The sequence below is a fragment of the Vitis riparia genome, chromosome 17 (genome assembly GCF_004353265.1).
Source record: "Vitis riparia cultivar Riparia Gloire de Montpellier isolate 1030 chromosome 17, EGFV_Vit.rip_1.0, whole genome shotgun sequence".
Classification (NCBI taxonomy): Eukaryota; Viridiplantae; Streptophyta; class Magnoliopsida; order Vitales; family Vitaceae; genus Vitis; species Vitis riparia.
The window spans coordinates 8,071,793-8,089,114 of record NC_048447.1 but is presented as its reverse complement, the minus strand read 5'-3'; the positions used below and the strand labels follow the sequence as shown (position 1 = coordinate 8,089,114).

The 17,322-nt window shown below is 34.7% G+C and overlaps 2 protein-coding genes and 1 non-coding gene across 4 annotated transcripts; 2 read left to right on the top strand and 1 right to left on the bottom strand.

The window, feature by feature from the left end:
- Nucleotides 1-274: 274 nt before the first annotated feature.
- Nucleotides 275-2,488, top strand: LOC117904531 (leucine-rich repeat receptor-like serine/threonine/tyrosine-protein kinase SOBIR1). Its single transcript, XM_034817187.1, has one exon. The coding sequence runs from the start codon at nt 322-324 to the stop codon at nt 2,218-2,220; it is 1,899 nt and encodes a 632-aa protein (XP_034673078.1). The 5' UTR covers nt 275-321; the 3' UTR covers nt 2,221-2,488.
- Nucleotides 2,489-4,095: 1,607 nt separating this feature from the next.
- Nucleotides 4,096-11,746, bottom strand: LOC117904532 (protein MHF2 homolog). Of its 2 annotated transcripts, XM_034817188.1 has the most exons (6): nt 11,384-11,738; nt 11,241-11,289; nt 11,074-11,114; nt 10,766-10,805; nt 4,601-4,654; nt 4,096-4,502 (listed from the first exon to the last, which is right to left on the bottom strand). In XM_034817188.1, the coding sequence occupies exons 1-6, from the start codon at nt 11,411-11,413 to the stop codon at nt 4,399-4,401; spliced, it is 318 nt and encodes a 105-aa protein (XP_034673079.1). In that variant the 5' UTR covers nt 11,414-11,738; the 3' UTR covers nt 4,096-4,398. The 2 variants fall into 2 exon arrangements, with proteins under 2 accessions (XP_034673079.1, XP_034673080.1); XM_034817189.1 differs by lacking the exon at nt 4,601-4,654 and having other exon boundaries at nt 11,384-11,746.
- TRNAT-UGU lies at nt 11,540-11,611 on the top strand. The gene has a single exon. It is a non-coding gene; the product is annotated as a tRNA-Thr (tRNA).
- Nucleotides 11,747-17,322: the final 5,576 nt, after the last annotated feature.

Genomic DNA, 17,322 nt, shown 5'->3' with positions numbered 1-17,322 from the left:
AAAATAAATATTTATTTTCTCCAAAATCTTTAAATTTATAATCAAATAAGCCAGCCTGTGCAAACCAATAAGACTAACGTAAAAGATTTTTGGAATGAAATTGCGACATCATAGCTTGACTTGGAAAATGAAGTCAAGAGGGCAGTTTTGGGAATCAAACAAACCGGCTGGAGAAAATAAAGAAAACTACATGGCATGGGGCCACCACCCCAATATTTTCCACACGGACTTGCGCGTTGCAAATACAACCAGTCTTACCACCCAACAGTTTTTAAGCTCCATGCGCCTACCTCCACCACCACCACTGCAAGCCGCTGCTCAATGGCCTCCATTTCATTTTCCGGCGAATCCCTCATCTCTCTGCTAACTCTTTTCTCTCTCCTTTTTCTCACCCACGCCACCCTCCATCTCCACCCCTCCGATTATGACGCCCTCCTCCTCGTCCAAAAACACTTGGGCATCAACGGTCAACGCCGCTCCTCCCCCAACCCATGCAACGCCCCCGGAGTATTTTGCGAGAGGAGGGTCTCTGACAACGCCACAGTGCTCAGAGTCACCCGTCTGGTTTTCAAATCCCAACGTCTCTCAGGTTTCCTATCTCCCCAAATCGGACGCCTCTCCCAGCTCAAAGAGCTCTCCCTCCCGGACAACTATCTCCTTGACCGGATCCCATCCCAAATTGTTGACTGCCGGAAACTGGAAATCCTTGACCTCCGGAACAACCGATTCTCCGGCGAAATTCCGCCGGAATTGTCCTCCCTGGTGCGCCTCCGTATCCTGGATCTCTCTTCCAATAAGTTTTCCGGGAACTTGAATTTCTTGAGGTTTTTTCCCAACCTGGAGAAGCTCTCTCTGGCTGACAACCTGTTTTCCGGGAAAGTACCGGTGTCTGTACGCTCGTTTCGCAATCTTAGAGTCTTCAACCTTTCCGGGAACAGCTTTCTGGACGGCCCAGTGCCGGGGATGAGGGAGGTGGAGGTGGAGTCCCTAGCGTCTGCACTTCCGAGACGATACGTCTTTGCTGAGAATTTAACAAGGGGAAGCAGCAATCATTCAGCAGTTGCACCAAGTGGAAGTTCAGGGTATTATGGAGAAGCACCAGCTCCTTCTCCTTCTGCACCACCTCATAAGCATCGGAAAAACAAGAAGCTGAGCGCATGGATTCTCGGATTCATCGCTGGAGCAGTTGCTGGGTGCATATCTGGGTTGGTGTTCTCCGTGCTTTTTAAAGCACTCCTGGTGTTGGTGAGAGGTGGTGGAAAGGAGTCAGGGCCGGCAATCTTCAGTCCGTTGATCAAAAAGGCGGAGGACTTGGCTTTCTTGGAGAAAGACGATGGATTGGCGTCACTGGAGATCATAGGCAAAGGTGGATGTGGAGAGGTGTACAGAGCTGAGTTACCAGGTGGGAAACTGATTGCTATAAAGAAGATTGTTCAACCTCCAAAGGATGCAGCAGAACTGGCTGAGGAAGACAGTAAGCTCTTGAACAAGAAGATGCGCCAAATTCGGTCGGAGATTCAAACTGTTGGGAATATCAGGCATCGAAACCTTCTTCCTTTGCTGGCACATGTGTCCCGGCCTAACTGCCATTACCTGGTATATGAGTTCATGAAGAATGGCAGCTTACAGGACATGTTAACTCAAGTTTCAGAGGGGACTAGAGAACTGGACTGGCTGGCTCGTCACAGGGTCGCACTAGGGGTGGCTGCAGGGCTTGAATACCTCCATATGAGCCACAGCCCCCGCATCATTCATAGAGACCTCAAACCTGGAAACATCCTTCTCGATGACGACATGGAAGCACGAATTGCAGATTTTGGACTCGCAAAAGCAGTCCCAGATGCTAACACCCATGTCACAACTTCTAATGTGGCCGGAACTGTGGGATACATTGCGCCCGAGTATCACCAGACACTCAAGTTTACAGACAAGTGCGACATATACAGCTTTGGGGTTTTGCTTGGGGTTCTGGTGGTAGGAAAGCTTCCATCTGATGACTTTTTCCAGCACACAGCTGAGATGAGCTTGGTGAAGTGGATGGCTAATATAAGGACTTCAGACGATCCCAGCAGAGCCATTGATAGAAAGCTGATGGGAAATGGATTTGAAGAGCAGATGCTGCTGGTTCTAAAGATAGCTTGCTTCTGCACTGTTGATGATGCAAAGATAAGGCCTAACAGTAAGGACGTTAGGACCATGTTGTCTCAGATCAAACACTAGGGATGCAAGGGAACGTTGCTATATATAACTATCTATATGTGCCACTTGTATGTAAGAATAATGATGCGTGTCATCGAAAGTGTCTGTTTAAGTAGAACAAATTTGCATCTAAGATGTAAATTTAGTATCAAACTAGTACTAGTTTTGTCATGTATGTCATCTCTTGAATGTTGTTCTCACTCAATGTAGCATAACAAGAGTGTGTTCCATGAAAACATCTTTCAAATATGGAATAAAGGACATCCACAAATTAGGTAACATTGCTATAGCTGGGAAGAGATTGGCACTCCTGGTTAGGTAGTCTCCTATCAACTCTTTTTTATCCTTTCAGGGGATGCTTTGTTTTGTTCCCTTACCAAGGGAGAAATATTGAACAATTCTTGTGACAAATGAGGGTGTTGAAGTGGATAGCAGGAAGCCAGAAATCTAGACACAAGAAGCACTGAAATTGAATCCAACAAGTGGATTATAACTTTGATTCTTGATCACAGAACCTACCTAAAAACAAATCCACTTGTGACTAATCAGAGAAGATTACACATCACTAAATGTCATACTTCATATATCATCCAACATGACTTTCCACGAGAAACTCAATGGCTATGCAGAAGGCATGGAGCACGCTTGAACAAACAAGAGATTGGTTGTTTTACTAGAAAAGAAAGGGTTGTGATGAGTAGATCATAACAAAATCATGACATAGAATAGCATTGCAGCACAAGACAAATGAACTAATTCCACAATCTAGCACAGGGTTAATCCAGAAACTATATGACTTCATAATAGAGGCAAAACAGCAACAAAAACATTTAGCTTCTACAAGTGGGAAATCACATAAGGTAAAAATGATACTTCGAATGAATTCTTTAAGTTGCTTCTTCCACAGACCCAATATTGATGCATTTAATTTATTTATTGAAAAATCAACAATATTTATAAATTGTGTCTTATTGGATATGCAATTCCGAGAATGCATTGGGACAGAATAACATAAAGAGACATTTTCTGAACCTACAATTCCACACACTACGAATCTTTTAACCTAGAGGATAAATGTTGACCCATGATATACCAGAAATCATGCCTCATACCAGGCTGTCTGCCACCTAGGTTGGAAATGGGCCCAGGGTTTAAGCATGACCACATGAGATTCACTTAAATGTGCTGGTTTTCAACTTTCTGATTTTCAAGGTCCATCACAGTGTGAATGCCCTTTATCATCTCCAGGAAGAAAATGAAGTTTTCAACCCTTTCGGCGCTCTGTAACGAGTCCAAGGGATGGAGAACACGGTTTCTCCATTTCAGAAACATTTAAAACAACAATTATTTTGACTAGCCATTTAGCAAATAATCTTACAAGCAATACTGCTTGTAAACAGAAACTTCAGCTATGGCACCTAATAATAAACTGCTTTAAAAGAAGGTATTTAGGATCAAATGGTTCTAATCAACTAGGAAAATTAATTTTTGCTTTCTCTTTGAAAACAACACAGTCAGGAGATAACATTACAGGGGACAACTAGTTAAGTAGAGGCAAAACCTAAGAGAAGTTGCCATGGCAAGTGCACAGAAGAAACTGGCCTCAGATTGGCTAAGCAAAGGCCATGTTTCTTGATCTTGCAGACATGGAAGCACATGAGAAACAAAATACTGTCTGGACACAGTAAGCGCTCCCTCCTTCCAATGGAAACAACAATCAACAGTTGTCAACTTTTAGAAATATTGACAGAGATGTTACTAAATAATAATAACTATATATACAAGAATCCATTCTATCCCATTTTAATTTCATAATTGGCTATAGATGAGCCTTAGAGAGGAAAATAACCATGGCTCCTGCTCATCAAAAACATAAAAATAAAAACAAAAATAAAATAGACATACAAAATCATGTCCATCATATTGATGAAAAATGAATCAGAGCAACAAACTCAAGATATGGACCCCAGCAGTTTGCACTAAGACGAAAGTTCCCCTCTCCTACCACAAGAAGAAATGGGCTGCATGAATTTGTCTATTTTGATCCACAAAATACCCTTTTTTTACAGAGTCACTGATGGCAATCTCCAAATTTGAACAGGTTTGAGAGCATGAGATATTTTCATGCCTTCATATAAATTAATATTACTGCAAACCCATAGTGGAGAAACATCATCTGCTAAGTTTTCCTCAAGTACCTCAAAAATCCAGAAGTAACTGTGGAAGAATCCTCTCTAAATGTGTTGCTTCTATTTTATTAACACCCTCCGCTTCAGCAATTGTGGCAGCACGTTCAACGGCCTCTACATCCACAGGAAAGGTTGACACAAATGAAGTAACAAAGAATAACAAAACTTACACTCTCAAAAGGAAGCATGGACTTTAATTCAGCAAGGTAAACCTATGACAAAAACCCGCAGAAGTTCACAACTCAGCTTTAGAGCATTTGCATTAGCTGCATCAGAGATCAATAAAAGGTTAACATTAATAGATGGATATTTATTTATTTAACAAACCACTTGTAACTACTTAAATGAGTAAAGAGAAAAAAAAAAAACTTCCAGCAAGGAAAATGTTGATTGGATGCATACAGTCAGATTTACTTTATGCAGGTGTAGGAAAGAAAACTTCCATATAACATATAAGAGAATGTGACTTTGAACCTAAGGCCATGTTTGGTTACCCAAAAATTTGAGGGAAAATATGATAGAAAGAAAATAGAAAGGAAAAGTAGACAAAAATAAAAATGAAGAAAAATAAAAAATAAAAAGATTTAAAGTTAATGGGGAAAAAAATTGTATTTTTCATGCATATTTTAGAAGTATACAACCCTAAAAATACATACACTAGTAGAAAAGAAGGAATAAGAAAAGAATTGGAAACTATCCTATTAAAGATCCCTACAAATCAGGGATTATATATACAAATATGCACAAATTTGCACAGCCGGATATTCACACAGCTGTACACGCATACAACCATATATCACAACTGTATATCTTCCACAACTATATATTGCAACTGTAATAATCTTCAACACTCTCCCTCAAGTTGGTGAATAGATATTATCCATTCCCAACTTGATAATGATTTCTTGAAATCGGGCACTAGCCAATCCTTTTGTTAAGACATCAGCTAATTGACCTCCAGTGTGGACACATATGGTGTGTAGACTAAGCCACTATTTAACTTCTCCTCAATAAAATGTTCATCTACTTTCACATGCTTGGTTATCATGTTGTACTAGGTTATGTGCAATGTTGATGGCCGACTTATTGTCACAATAAAGTCTTATCGGTGTCTCCCACTTAATCTTCAAGTCCTCCAAGATAATCTTAAGCCAAAGCAACTCAAAGATTCCTCAAGACATTGCACGAAACTTTGCTTCTATGCTAGATCTTGCAACAATGTTCAGTTTCTTACTCTTCCAAGTTTCCAAGTTCCTTCCAAGAAAAGTGCAACTATCTTGTAGTAGACCTCTGATCAACAACTGATCCTACACAATCTGCATTAGTATAGGCCTCCATTGATAGCTCAGTCCTTTTCTTAAACAAAATTTCTTTCCCTAGAGTTGCTTACTGTAGGATTCTATATACAGCTTGTAGAGGAACTTCCTTCGAGTTATGCATAAATTGACTCACTAGGCTGAGTGCATAGGCTATGTTTAGTCGTGTATGTGAAAGGTAGATCAATCTGCCAACCAATATTTGGTACATGCCCTTATCTACGGTTGCATCCTCACTTGCTTCTCTAAGCTTATGATTTGGATCAATAGGTGTGTCAACCAGTTTACATCCTATTTTTCTTGTCTCTTGCAATAAGTCAAGAACATACTTCTGTTAGGAGACAAAAATTCCCCTTTTTGAGTAAGTCACTTCAATTCCCAAGAAATATTTTAGTCTTCTAAGCTCCTTTATTTCAAACTCTTTTACTAAGCACCACTTTAATGCTTCCCTTTCTTCAAGATCATTTCCAATCACTATTATATCATCCACATAAACTAATAGGGCAATCAATCCATTGAGGTTGGTGTTTAACAAATAAGGTGTGGTCACCATGGCTTTGTAGCCAGCAGTTATCATAACTTTGGAAAATCTTCTAAACCAAGCCCGTGGATATTGTTTCAACCCATACAAAGTTTTCTTCAAATTACGCACCTTTTTTCCTTTCAAGTGCATATTAAAACCAGGTGGAAAATCTATATAAATTTCCCCCTCCATATAGGAAAGCATTTTTCACATCAAACCATTAAAGGCTCAATCAAAATGGGCAGCCAGAGAGAGTAAAACTCTCATAATGTTCATCTTAGCTACTGGTGTGAAAGTTTCTTGGTAATCTACTCCACATCTGAGTATAGCCTTTCGCAACAAGTCTAGTTTTGTATCTCTCAAGAGAACTATCCACCTTGTACTTTACTGTGAACACTCACTTGCACCCTACCCGACTCTTCTCTCTTGGTAACTCAACCACATCCAAGTCCCATTCTTTTCAAGTGCTTCCATCTCGGCCGTCATGGTTTCTTTCTACTCCTTACTATTTAGTGCCTCAGATAAGGTCTTAGATATGGCTATGGTGTTTAGGTTGGTGAAAAAAATTCTATGAGATGATAACAATCTATCATAGGACAGAAAATGGGAAAGTGGATATAAAGGGTGTTGAGTACAGTTCTAATAACCATGGGTAGATTTAGATCACTAATATAATCAAGAGAAATATCAGGAGAAGATGGATCATTTACCTCATAGGAAGTGGTTGGTTTTGACTCTTGAACCTACACAAGTTTCAATGATGGTTATTTTCTTCCTGGAGTAAACCAAAGTTGGCCTTGTAGAACTAGGAACTTGTTTCCCTGAAGGTGGACCTTTAGGTTTAGGAATTTGTGAGTGCTCAGACACAGGCTCAAACACAAATAATTGTGATTATGAGGGTTTAGACATACATGAGGGCAAGTCAAGTAAGAACAAATCTCTTGTATCCATATCTCCCATTAATGATGTCTCCCCTTGAAGATAAGGATGATTGAAGTAGCTTTCATGTTCGACAAAGGATACATCAAAAGAGAAATAAAGTTGTCGAGTGGGTGGACAATAACATTTGTAACCTTTTTTAGTAGATGAATACCCCACAAATCTCTTGGATCTAGTTTCCTTTTGCTATGAGAGTGGATATGGACAAAAGAAATACAATAAAAAACTTTTGGAACAAGACTAGCAAACGTTGTAAAGTTTGGGAAGTATTTTGAAAAATTTTCCATTGGAATTTTTAAACCCCAAAACTCTAAATGGCCAACGGTTTATAAGATAAGCAACAATAAGTACTGCTTCCTCCTAATATGATTTAGGAACATTTTTTTGGAACAAAAAAGCTCTTGTAACAACCAAAAGATGACCATTTTTTCTTCAGCAACCCCATTTTGTTGGAGAATACTAACACAAGAGGACTCATGGATAATACCTTCTTTTTGAAAATAAGGAGGTAGGATTTGATTGAAGTAATCCTTTGCATTATCAAACATAAACTCCTTAATTCCCACTCCAAATTGAGTTTTAACCAATTTGTGAAAATTGGGAAATACAATACTCACATCCGATTTTTGTTTGAGAAGAAATATCCAAAATACTCAAGTGCAATCATCTATAAATGAGACAAACCATTTAGTGCCTGAAATATTAGGAATTATGGAAAGAACCCAAATATCACTGAAAACTAACATAAAAGGAAATGAAACTCTTTGACTATTTATTGGAAAAGAAGCACAACAGTGCTTTACGAGTTCACAAACATCATAATGTAATTTTTCTACATCCATTCCCTTGAACAATAAAGGAAACATAATCTTAAGAACGCCAAACGATGGATGTCCAAGATGATGATGATGATGAAGCCAAATATCATCCCTTATTGTGGATGAGATTTTGGAAAGGAATGATACAGGTACATGATTCTTAGTCTTATTTTGACTAAAGGACAACTCAAGATAGTAAAGTCCATTCATTTCCCTTTCCCTTTCCCTTTCCCTTTCCCTAGCATGTCCAATCGTCTTCCTCATACCTTGTTCTTGAAATACGTAGTGGGAGGAATAAAAAATCACATGACAATTTAGTCCTTTGGTAAGACGATGAAGGGAAAAAAAATTGATGGAAAGCTTAGGTACATGTAGCACATTTTTCAAAACTATGGATTTATTCAAGCGAACTTCCCCTTGACTAGCCACTATGGCTAGAGAGCCATCAATAGTGGCTATTATCTTATTACTAGGACATGGGCTATAAGTATTAGACTTTTGTGAGGAATGAGTCGTATGATTTGTAGCTCCCAAGTCAATGACCCAAGAGCCTAGAAAAGACATATCCGAGACACTAAAAGCAAGAGAAGGGGAATACTTACATGATTGAGTAAGAGAGCAAGCACCACTAGGACTCTCAAGGGTTCCTGCCACCGGAATTCACCCTCTCTTGTAAAGGGTTTTTATTGATTTGAGAGTTGGTGAAGAGTGCCTAGGTTCTCTACTGTCCTCCTTTGAAACCTTGTTGTCCACCCTTGAAAACACAATCTTTACTTAAAGTTTGAGGTTTTCCATAGAGTTTACAACACCATTCCCTTATGTGTCTTGGTTTCTTGCAGTAGGTGCACCAAATAGTGTCCTTGTTCTTTGTTCTAGACAAATCATCCGTTGATGGAGGATTCACATTGTTCTTGAGTTTGGGCAATGTTGGTGTCATCAACCATCTAAAACATGGTGGGTAGAATTCGGAAATAATTTTTGAGAAAAATATAGAAGAGTGCCTTTGAAATGGCAATGAAGGCCATTAAACTAGGCTTAAAAAACAGAGGAAAAGGGTACCATAACTCAGCAATAAAGGCTGAAAAGAAAAAGTCCCAAGGAGCCTAATTCGGTTCTAATACCATGTGAAGAAAAATTGTATTTCTCATTCATATTTTAAAAGTATACAAACTAATAAATATATACACCAGCAAAAAAAGAAAGAATAAGAAAATAATTTGGAAACTACCCTATTAAAAGTCCGTACAAATCAGGGATTATATACACAAATCTACATAGTTGTACACACACATGCAGCCGTATATTATGGTTGTATATACAACTATATATCTTCCACAATTGGAAATTATCTTCAACAGTTAATAAATTATTTTTTTTTTATGCTACTTCAAACTCATTTACTTGTTTTAACTCTACTATGTAAAGATTAAATAATTTTAAAATGCCTTTGTTTCTAACCATCGATTATATTTGATTTTCTTTTATATTTTCCACAATAAAACCAAACAAGAGAAAATTATTTTCCTTAGTATTTTTTTTTTTCTCTCCTTAATACTTTCTAAGAACCAAACATAACCTAAGGCTTCATCTAATTTTATAATTAATTATCCTCATCTGTCTTAACCAATTATCAACATCTATCTTAATTTACCATAGATGTATTTATCTAGTGGGATTGAAAACACGGAACTGGCACATTAAAAATGCAGCACAATCAAAGGGAAAATTTGTAAGCACAAATCCATAAAGGTTTCAACTAATCTAGGGGAAAGGGTCATAAATTTACAAGGCTAGTGCAATTTCATGGTGAGCAAAAAGGTACAGGATTTGATTACCTCTGAGCAGATAGCATACTGTCACTGAATAGCCAAAACAACTAAATAATAGAATGTCATTCAAGCCACACAGGAAAACAAATAATCATACTGCTAGATAGAAGACAAAGAAAAAGAAAACCTTTTAAAGACTTTTGTCATTAAGTTTTCACACAGTTCATACTAGTCTCCTCAATCTTCCTGCAAAATGTAACATAGTTGTCTGTAGGAAAAGGGGAAAAACAAAACCTTTGACCTCAATGAATCAAGAATCACTATCCTGCATATCCTCTAGTGCCTCTACCCAATCATAATAGTCCAACAGGACCAATCTTGAGAAATCCTTTCAGGTGTGTGGATTAGAAAGGTGATTTTCCCACTAAAATGACCACACCATTTTCTAAGAAATTTCATTTTCACAGATCAACAGTTATATAACAGCTAGAGCATGGCTACCCATTGTATTTACTTTGCTACTTCAACAACTTTTAGGCATTGCAAATTCTCAATCAAACCCACACCAAAACCATCTAAAGTACAATCTGGAAAGCTTCAATCCAATTTCTCTCCACTACATTGTTCCATGCTTCCATGTGAGAATTCTCACCTCCTTTGCACACTTTCAAGGTCCACCAGGCTGATTTATCTAACCCTCATTTCTGTTTCAAATTCTGAGACCTTAGTTAGGACCAACAAATCAATGGTCACCAAATGCGAAGAATTCTTCCAAAGGTTCATGTATACAATTGACTTTGGATCAAGTTCCTTTTACAAGGATACTTATCCGAAAATTTTAAAATCCCAATGCTTTCCTTTCCTCTTAAATCCCTCCTTTCCAGACACAGGAAAAAATCATCCAAATTATGATTTTCTTCTCAATTGATAGAATTCCCAGACTCGATTGCCATAATCCATATTCAAAATTGAAACAAAAAGTAATAAAAGAAACTGCAATGACCTGATTTACCTGAAGTGGGCCGATTTTTCTTTGATGTTGCAACTCCTACCTGCATCCACCAAAGTATTGGAAAACAAAGGCATAATCATCAACCATCTCGCATGAGATTTGTTCTGCAAGTACAGAGAATTGAGCCAACAATTTTTTTTAATGCAATTCATATTCAAAATTCGATAACACTGGCGCTAATTGCCAACTTCGGTTTTGTTAACAAACATAACATTCAAACCATTCTCTTCTTTTCTTTTCTTTTCCTCAATTTTCTCGGCAAACAAACCAAAACATCGAAAATTCGAAAAAATGTCTCGCAAACTTACTTCGCACTCCAGAGCATCGGCTCCTTCGTTCTTTTCACGTTCTACGGTTAACGCAAAAATTCACAAAAACAAAAATAAATCAAAAATCCCAGGAAAAAAAAAATCAGAGAAAAAGATAACAAAAAACAATGCAGAAAAAACAGACAAAAATAATAATAATTACAAACCGAGGGCTGTTCTGGACCATACAAGCTTGAAAATGGCATGAATCAGATCCTGTCTTGGAAATAGTCATACAAAATCAATACAGAAATAATTAACATTAATATGAAGAAATGAACACGAAAAATAATGGAATTTATGGTTTTACAGGATCGAAACTGGTGTTGGCGTTGTCCATCTGAATCAATCTCAAGGCAATAGATGGAGCACCGGAGAAGGTAGTGATGTGTGGGAAGGGGTGGAGTGAGTGAGCACAGAGAAATGTTTTTTGTGAAAATAAATGTTCTGTGCCATGAAATTCAACGCCCCTATAGCTCAGTGGTAGAGCGTCAGTCTTGTAAACTGAAGGTCTGTAGTTCGATCCTGCATGGGGGCATCTTTTTATCGTTTTCCCCTTTCCCTTTTCTAGAATGTGTTTGGCTGCCGAGAAAATAGCGATTTTTTGTTTCTATTTTCTAAATGCGTTCGGCTGCTCTGGTGTTCCCCATCTTTTTTGCAGGTTTTTTCTCCGCGTTCAGTTTCAGCAGCTAAAAGAATGTTTTATTTTTTCTCTTTTCTTTATAAAATGTGTTTATTGAGAAAATAACAATTCTTTGTTTTATTTGTAATTGTTGTAAATGCAAGTGCTCAATGTCACTTCTTAAAGGCCTCTTATATTAAAGGTGTTGAATGTCACCTCTTAAAGTCTTCTAATATTAAAAATGCATTTGATAATAATTTTAAGATGTGTTTCTAATCTTTGTAATATTCAAAAATTTTTATTTTTCAAGTATTAAAAGAACTAAAAATACTTATTAAAATTATTATCAGACGCACTCTAAAATACTAAAAATATAAGTATTCCATTAGCATTCTTTATTTATAGAGTGAGTAAATAGAGGTATTAATGTAAGATTTTTGTGTCTCTCACACCTTATTACTATGTTTAGTTCTCGAAAAGTAGGAAAGAAAAGAAATAGTAAGAGTATGTTTGATATTTGGAAAATACTAAGAAAAAATAAATTAAAAAAATAAAGAGGAAAAATAAATTAAATAAGTTTGAAATAATATATAAATAATTTATTGATTTTAAATCCAATTTTTATTTTCTTTCCCTCCACTTTTCTTCTTTATTTTCATTTCCTCATATTTTTCCTCACAGTTTCTAGAACCAAATATAGTATAAGGAAAATAATTTTCTCATATTTAGTTTCACCATAAATTTTTTTAAAGAAAATTCAATATAATTAAAATTAGGTAGAAATTTATAAATTAAACCAAGTGAAATAAGTTTGAAAAAACACATAAAAATAATTTATTGATTTTGAATATATTTTTTATTTTTTTATTTTTTTTCCTTCTAATTTTCCTTTATATTTTTTTCCCCTCAAATTTCCCATGAACCAAACATAGCCTATATAAATGGACACCTTGAGTAAGAAGTTCTCTCATTCTTTCTTTCATTTTCTCCTTTCTTTTTTTTTTTTTTTATATTTTTAAAGGTATTTTGCATATCTCTTTATTATTTTTCATAATTTGTATAACATGTTATTGGCACAAATTGCTTTAAAGGTAATTCTATGATATTAAACTAGAAGTTGTTAATATAGAATAAATTTTGCATATTTTTATTTAATGTTTTCAGAATCAAACCGATCATTGAACATAAAAAGTTATCGGTTCACGGTTCACTGATCAAACTGACGGTCAAACCGGTGACATTATAAATATATAATTTATATATTATTAAAATTAAAATAATTATAAAAAGTAAAAATACTAATTTATATATTATTTAGAAATTAAAATTTTATTTGAAAATCATAAAATTAGTTGCAAATCAGAAACTTAGATTAAAATCACAAATTTTAAATTTTATTTTTAAATCATAAACTAATTTTAAAATAAAAATTTATTTAAAATACGATGGACACAATATTTTCAAAATTTTATTTAAAATATATTTTCATTAATTTAAATTAAAATTAAAAAATTTTAAAAAGAATAATAAATGCAAAATAAAATAAAAAATAATGGAAATAAATAAATAAATAAGTAAAAAAAAAAATCTAAAAAATATGGTGAAAGAGTTTGGTGGGGGGTGTGCGCAACGGTAGTATAAGGAAGGGGGGAGGGTTAGGATCTGGAATGGTGGGAAGTCATCGGCATGTCGTGGGGTGGGAGGTAGCGACTGGAGCAGTTAGGGAGCCCTGCGCAAAAAAAGGATATGAAGTGGGGGGCATAGGAAAAGGATTTGGAAATGGGTAGAAAAGCTAGAAGAGGAGAAGGGGATTATTTTGAACCGTTCGGTTCATAAAAAATCGGTCAGGTCAGTCGATTCACCAGTCCGACCATCGGTTTGAACAGTTCAAGTCCGATTCAAAGACCAACCTACTCAAGGAATCGAACTAAATCGAAATGGTGATCGATCGACGATCCGGTTTTTAAAATGTTGTTTCTATTAGTATTTAGTTTGGTCACATATTGTATATACTAGTAAATTATTTTTAGTCATAATTAGAAGTTATGCACAAATCTCATTTAATATTATCGTTATCAAATGTTATGTACAAATTGTTATAAAATCAGAACTATGCAAAAATCTTTCTTATAACCAGAAGCTACTTGTAAATTATAGCCAAAAGTTATATAACAAATTATTTTGTTTGGTCATGTTCATAAGCTATGTATGAATTTCATTTAATATCATTATTGTTAAATGTTATGTGTAAATTATTATGTAGTCAGAAGTTGTATTAAAATCATGCTTACAGTAAGAAATTATTTGTAAATTATAATCAAGAGTTATGCAAAATTACTTTAAAATAATTTACTTAAAGTTAGAAGTTATATAGAAATAACATTATATTTTTCACATAGCTAGAAATTATGTAAAGAAAAAAATCCACATATTTGTATAGCCTAAACTTACACAAAAAATGAATTTTATTTCCTAAAGTGAATATAATGTTATTCTCATAAACGAATAAACAACTCTCCCTAATTACTAATACTAAAATAAAAATTAACATAACAAAATAAATCACACAATATCACCAGAAGTGAAACAATATTGAGAATTATTATAAGTGTAGTATAAAAGAACATTGGTCATATACCTATTGTATGCCCAAATATTTAGTTAACTTTTACCAAATATCAATAAAAGTAAAAAAGAAATAGATGAAATTGAATTTCCCTAATAATAATGTATTCGATCATATAAATGGATGATGGAAATACTTGCATCGATTGATATTATTTTATATCTTGTTATATTAATTAATATATTGTTATCTCTTATACTTATGTTTTGCAATTACATTTATTTTAGGGTTTATTACACTTTACCCTCCTAACTTATAGAGTGTTTTGCACATTACTTCATCGAGTTTAAAATCAAGCAATGTACTTATCATGTTTTATAATTATATACAATGTGCATTTTTTGAGTGACGATGCTACCTTAATTGGACGGGAGGCACATGTGCTCTCCACGTGACTTATTTAAATGAGGGTAAAAAAAGTCATTCCTTTAAAAAAAACAAAACCTTAACCCACCCTCATTTTTCCTTCATACATTCTTCCCCTCAATCTTTGTTGTTTGTCTTGCCACCGCTGTCGTTGGTGCCACCGTGGATCCTTTCACTGACTACCCATCGCACCACTGTCTTGCTATTGTGGACTCTACCCTCCTCAAATCCCACACCATCATTCTCCCAATCAAAGCCTAACCCCAATGTCTCTTCCTCAAACGCATCATTTCGATGATCAACCGCTAGCAAAACCTCAACCTTGACCTCACCCTCTAAATATTCGACCAAGCCAACAAATCCCACCTCAATTTTGCTCACAATTATGAAACCTACCTTGCCATGATAAAGCTACCAATTGCTTCAAACTCGCTAAATCCTGTATTTTCTAATTTATTTAAATCCCAAAAATTTTCTTTTTTTTTCATTGCCGAAATTTAAATGAGAGAAAGGATTAGAAAAGCTTAAGAAAATTTTCCATTTTCGATTTTTTGTTTCTCAAGCATTTTCGCCCGATTTGGCAAACTTGTCATTTCAATTTTGAATTGATTTTCTTTTTGGATTTTAATATTGTTTTTTGATCATTTTTTGTTTAACGATTTGAGTTTGGTTGTTTTGGATTGTGATGGTGTTTCAATTTGATGTTTTAACTATTAGGTAAAACATATTTTGGATTAAAGTTGTGTTAGAATTGATCAATGTATAGTTTAGTTATGTTTTTTTTTTTTTTTTAATCTGTCTATTTTTTAAGACATTGCAAATGTGTTTGATCAAGCTTGTTTAGTTGCTGAGAAAATATGGTGAAAGAAAACAAAGGAAGGAAGAAGAAGAAGGGTTGAGTTAGGGTTTTGAGGTTTTAAAATGAAATAACTCTTTTACTCTCATTTAAATAAGTCACATGGAAAGCACATATGTCTTTCGTCTAATTAAGGTAACACTGTCCCTCTAAAAATGCATATTGCATGTAATTATAAAGCATGGAAGGTACATTGCTCGATTTTAAATTCAATGGGGCAATATACAAAACACGTTATAGGTTAAGGGGGTAACGTGTAATAAACCCTTTATTTTATTGTTACTTAATTTATTCCTTATATTTTTTAAAATATTAATTATATCTAAAATCTATGTGTTATTGTGTCTCAAAATGGATGAGAATGATGTATGTCTCACAAATTATGTAACCATGCACACAATTCTTCAAGATAAAATATGTCTTCAATTTGACATTAACAAAAGTTAATATAAATACCATATATGGTACAACAAACTTGACTGAAGGCTCTAGAATAGCAAACATTATGATACCAATTGCAATTAGATCTATATAAATAATATTTTATATCCTAGCAAATCTAGAATATGAATGAAGGTAATGTAGAATATCTTTACATTACTTCGATTATTCTAGCCAAAAGCTTATAATGGAAAAAACTCTCAGTTTTTTCCCTCGAGTTGTATCATATAACTATAAAGTCTATTGAGTCATATATTATCATGAACTTGAAGTTTAACAACCTAAAAATTTTTATTCTTTGGCATGACAAGCTAGGTCACTCGAGGTTTTCAATGATGCATCACATAATAGAACACTCACATTGGCATCCATTAAAGGACTAGAAGATTTTTTTCGCCTAATGAATACTCATATGCTACTTGCTTCTAAGGTAAATTCATAGTTAAACTATCTTTTACTAAAGTCATATATGAGACACTTGTCTTTTTAAAAGGAATACATGAAGACATATGTAAGTCTATCCATCCACCATGTGGACCATTTTGTTATTTTATAATTTTAATAGATGTTTCTACTAGGTGATCACATATTGTCTCATTTCTACACATAATATTGTCTTTCTAGGCTCTCTGCACAAATAATCAAAATACAAACACAATTTCTAGATTATCCAATCAAAGACAATATGTCTTGATAATGTTGGTCAACTTACTTCTCAAACATTTATCAACTATTTTGTGTCAGTTGTGATTAAAATTGAGCATCATATTGGCCATACTCATACCCAAAATGGTTTAGAAAAATCCCTCAGCAAATGTCTTTAATTAATAGCTCAACCATTACTAATGAAAATCAAATTACCTACTTTAGTAGAGAAATGAAAAGAAAATAATGAAAAGAGAAGATAAGAGGTCATTTGTAAAATGCTTGTACCATCTACTGAATATTGTACTTAACATCTCTTTAAAATTTTCCTACCAAAATGAAAAACCCCAAAAAAACTTTCTTAGGTTAAGAAGCAAAATTTCTCCTCACTTACAAAACCAAGGAACTAAAATTAAGAAAATTTTGAAATCTCCTCATTTCTCTTCTCTTATTCCTTGTCAAATGAGGTGTTAATCTAAGATAATAGCAACACCCTTACAACCTTTTCATTGCATTAACATGTATTGATACTGTTAAGTGTTAATGTAGAATAAAACCAATGAAGATTAAATAGCATCTTGGTGTTTTATTTACTATTTTGAGAGAGTCATATTTCCCTCTTGTCTCTAGTAAATAAATTTGAAACTTAGCACATTCAAGAGAAATTCTAGATACTGTTGTGAACTAACTTAT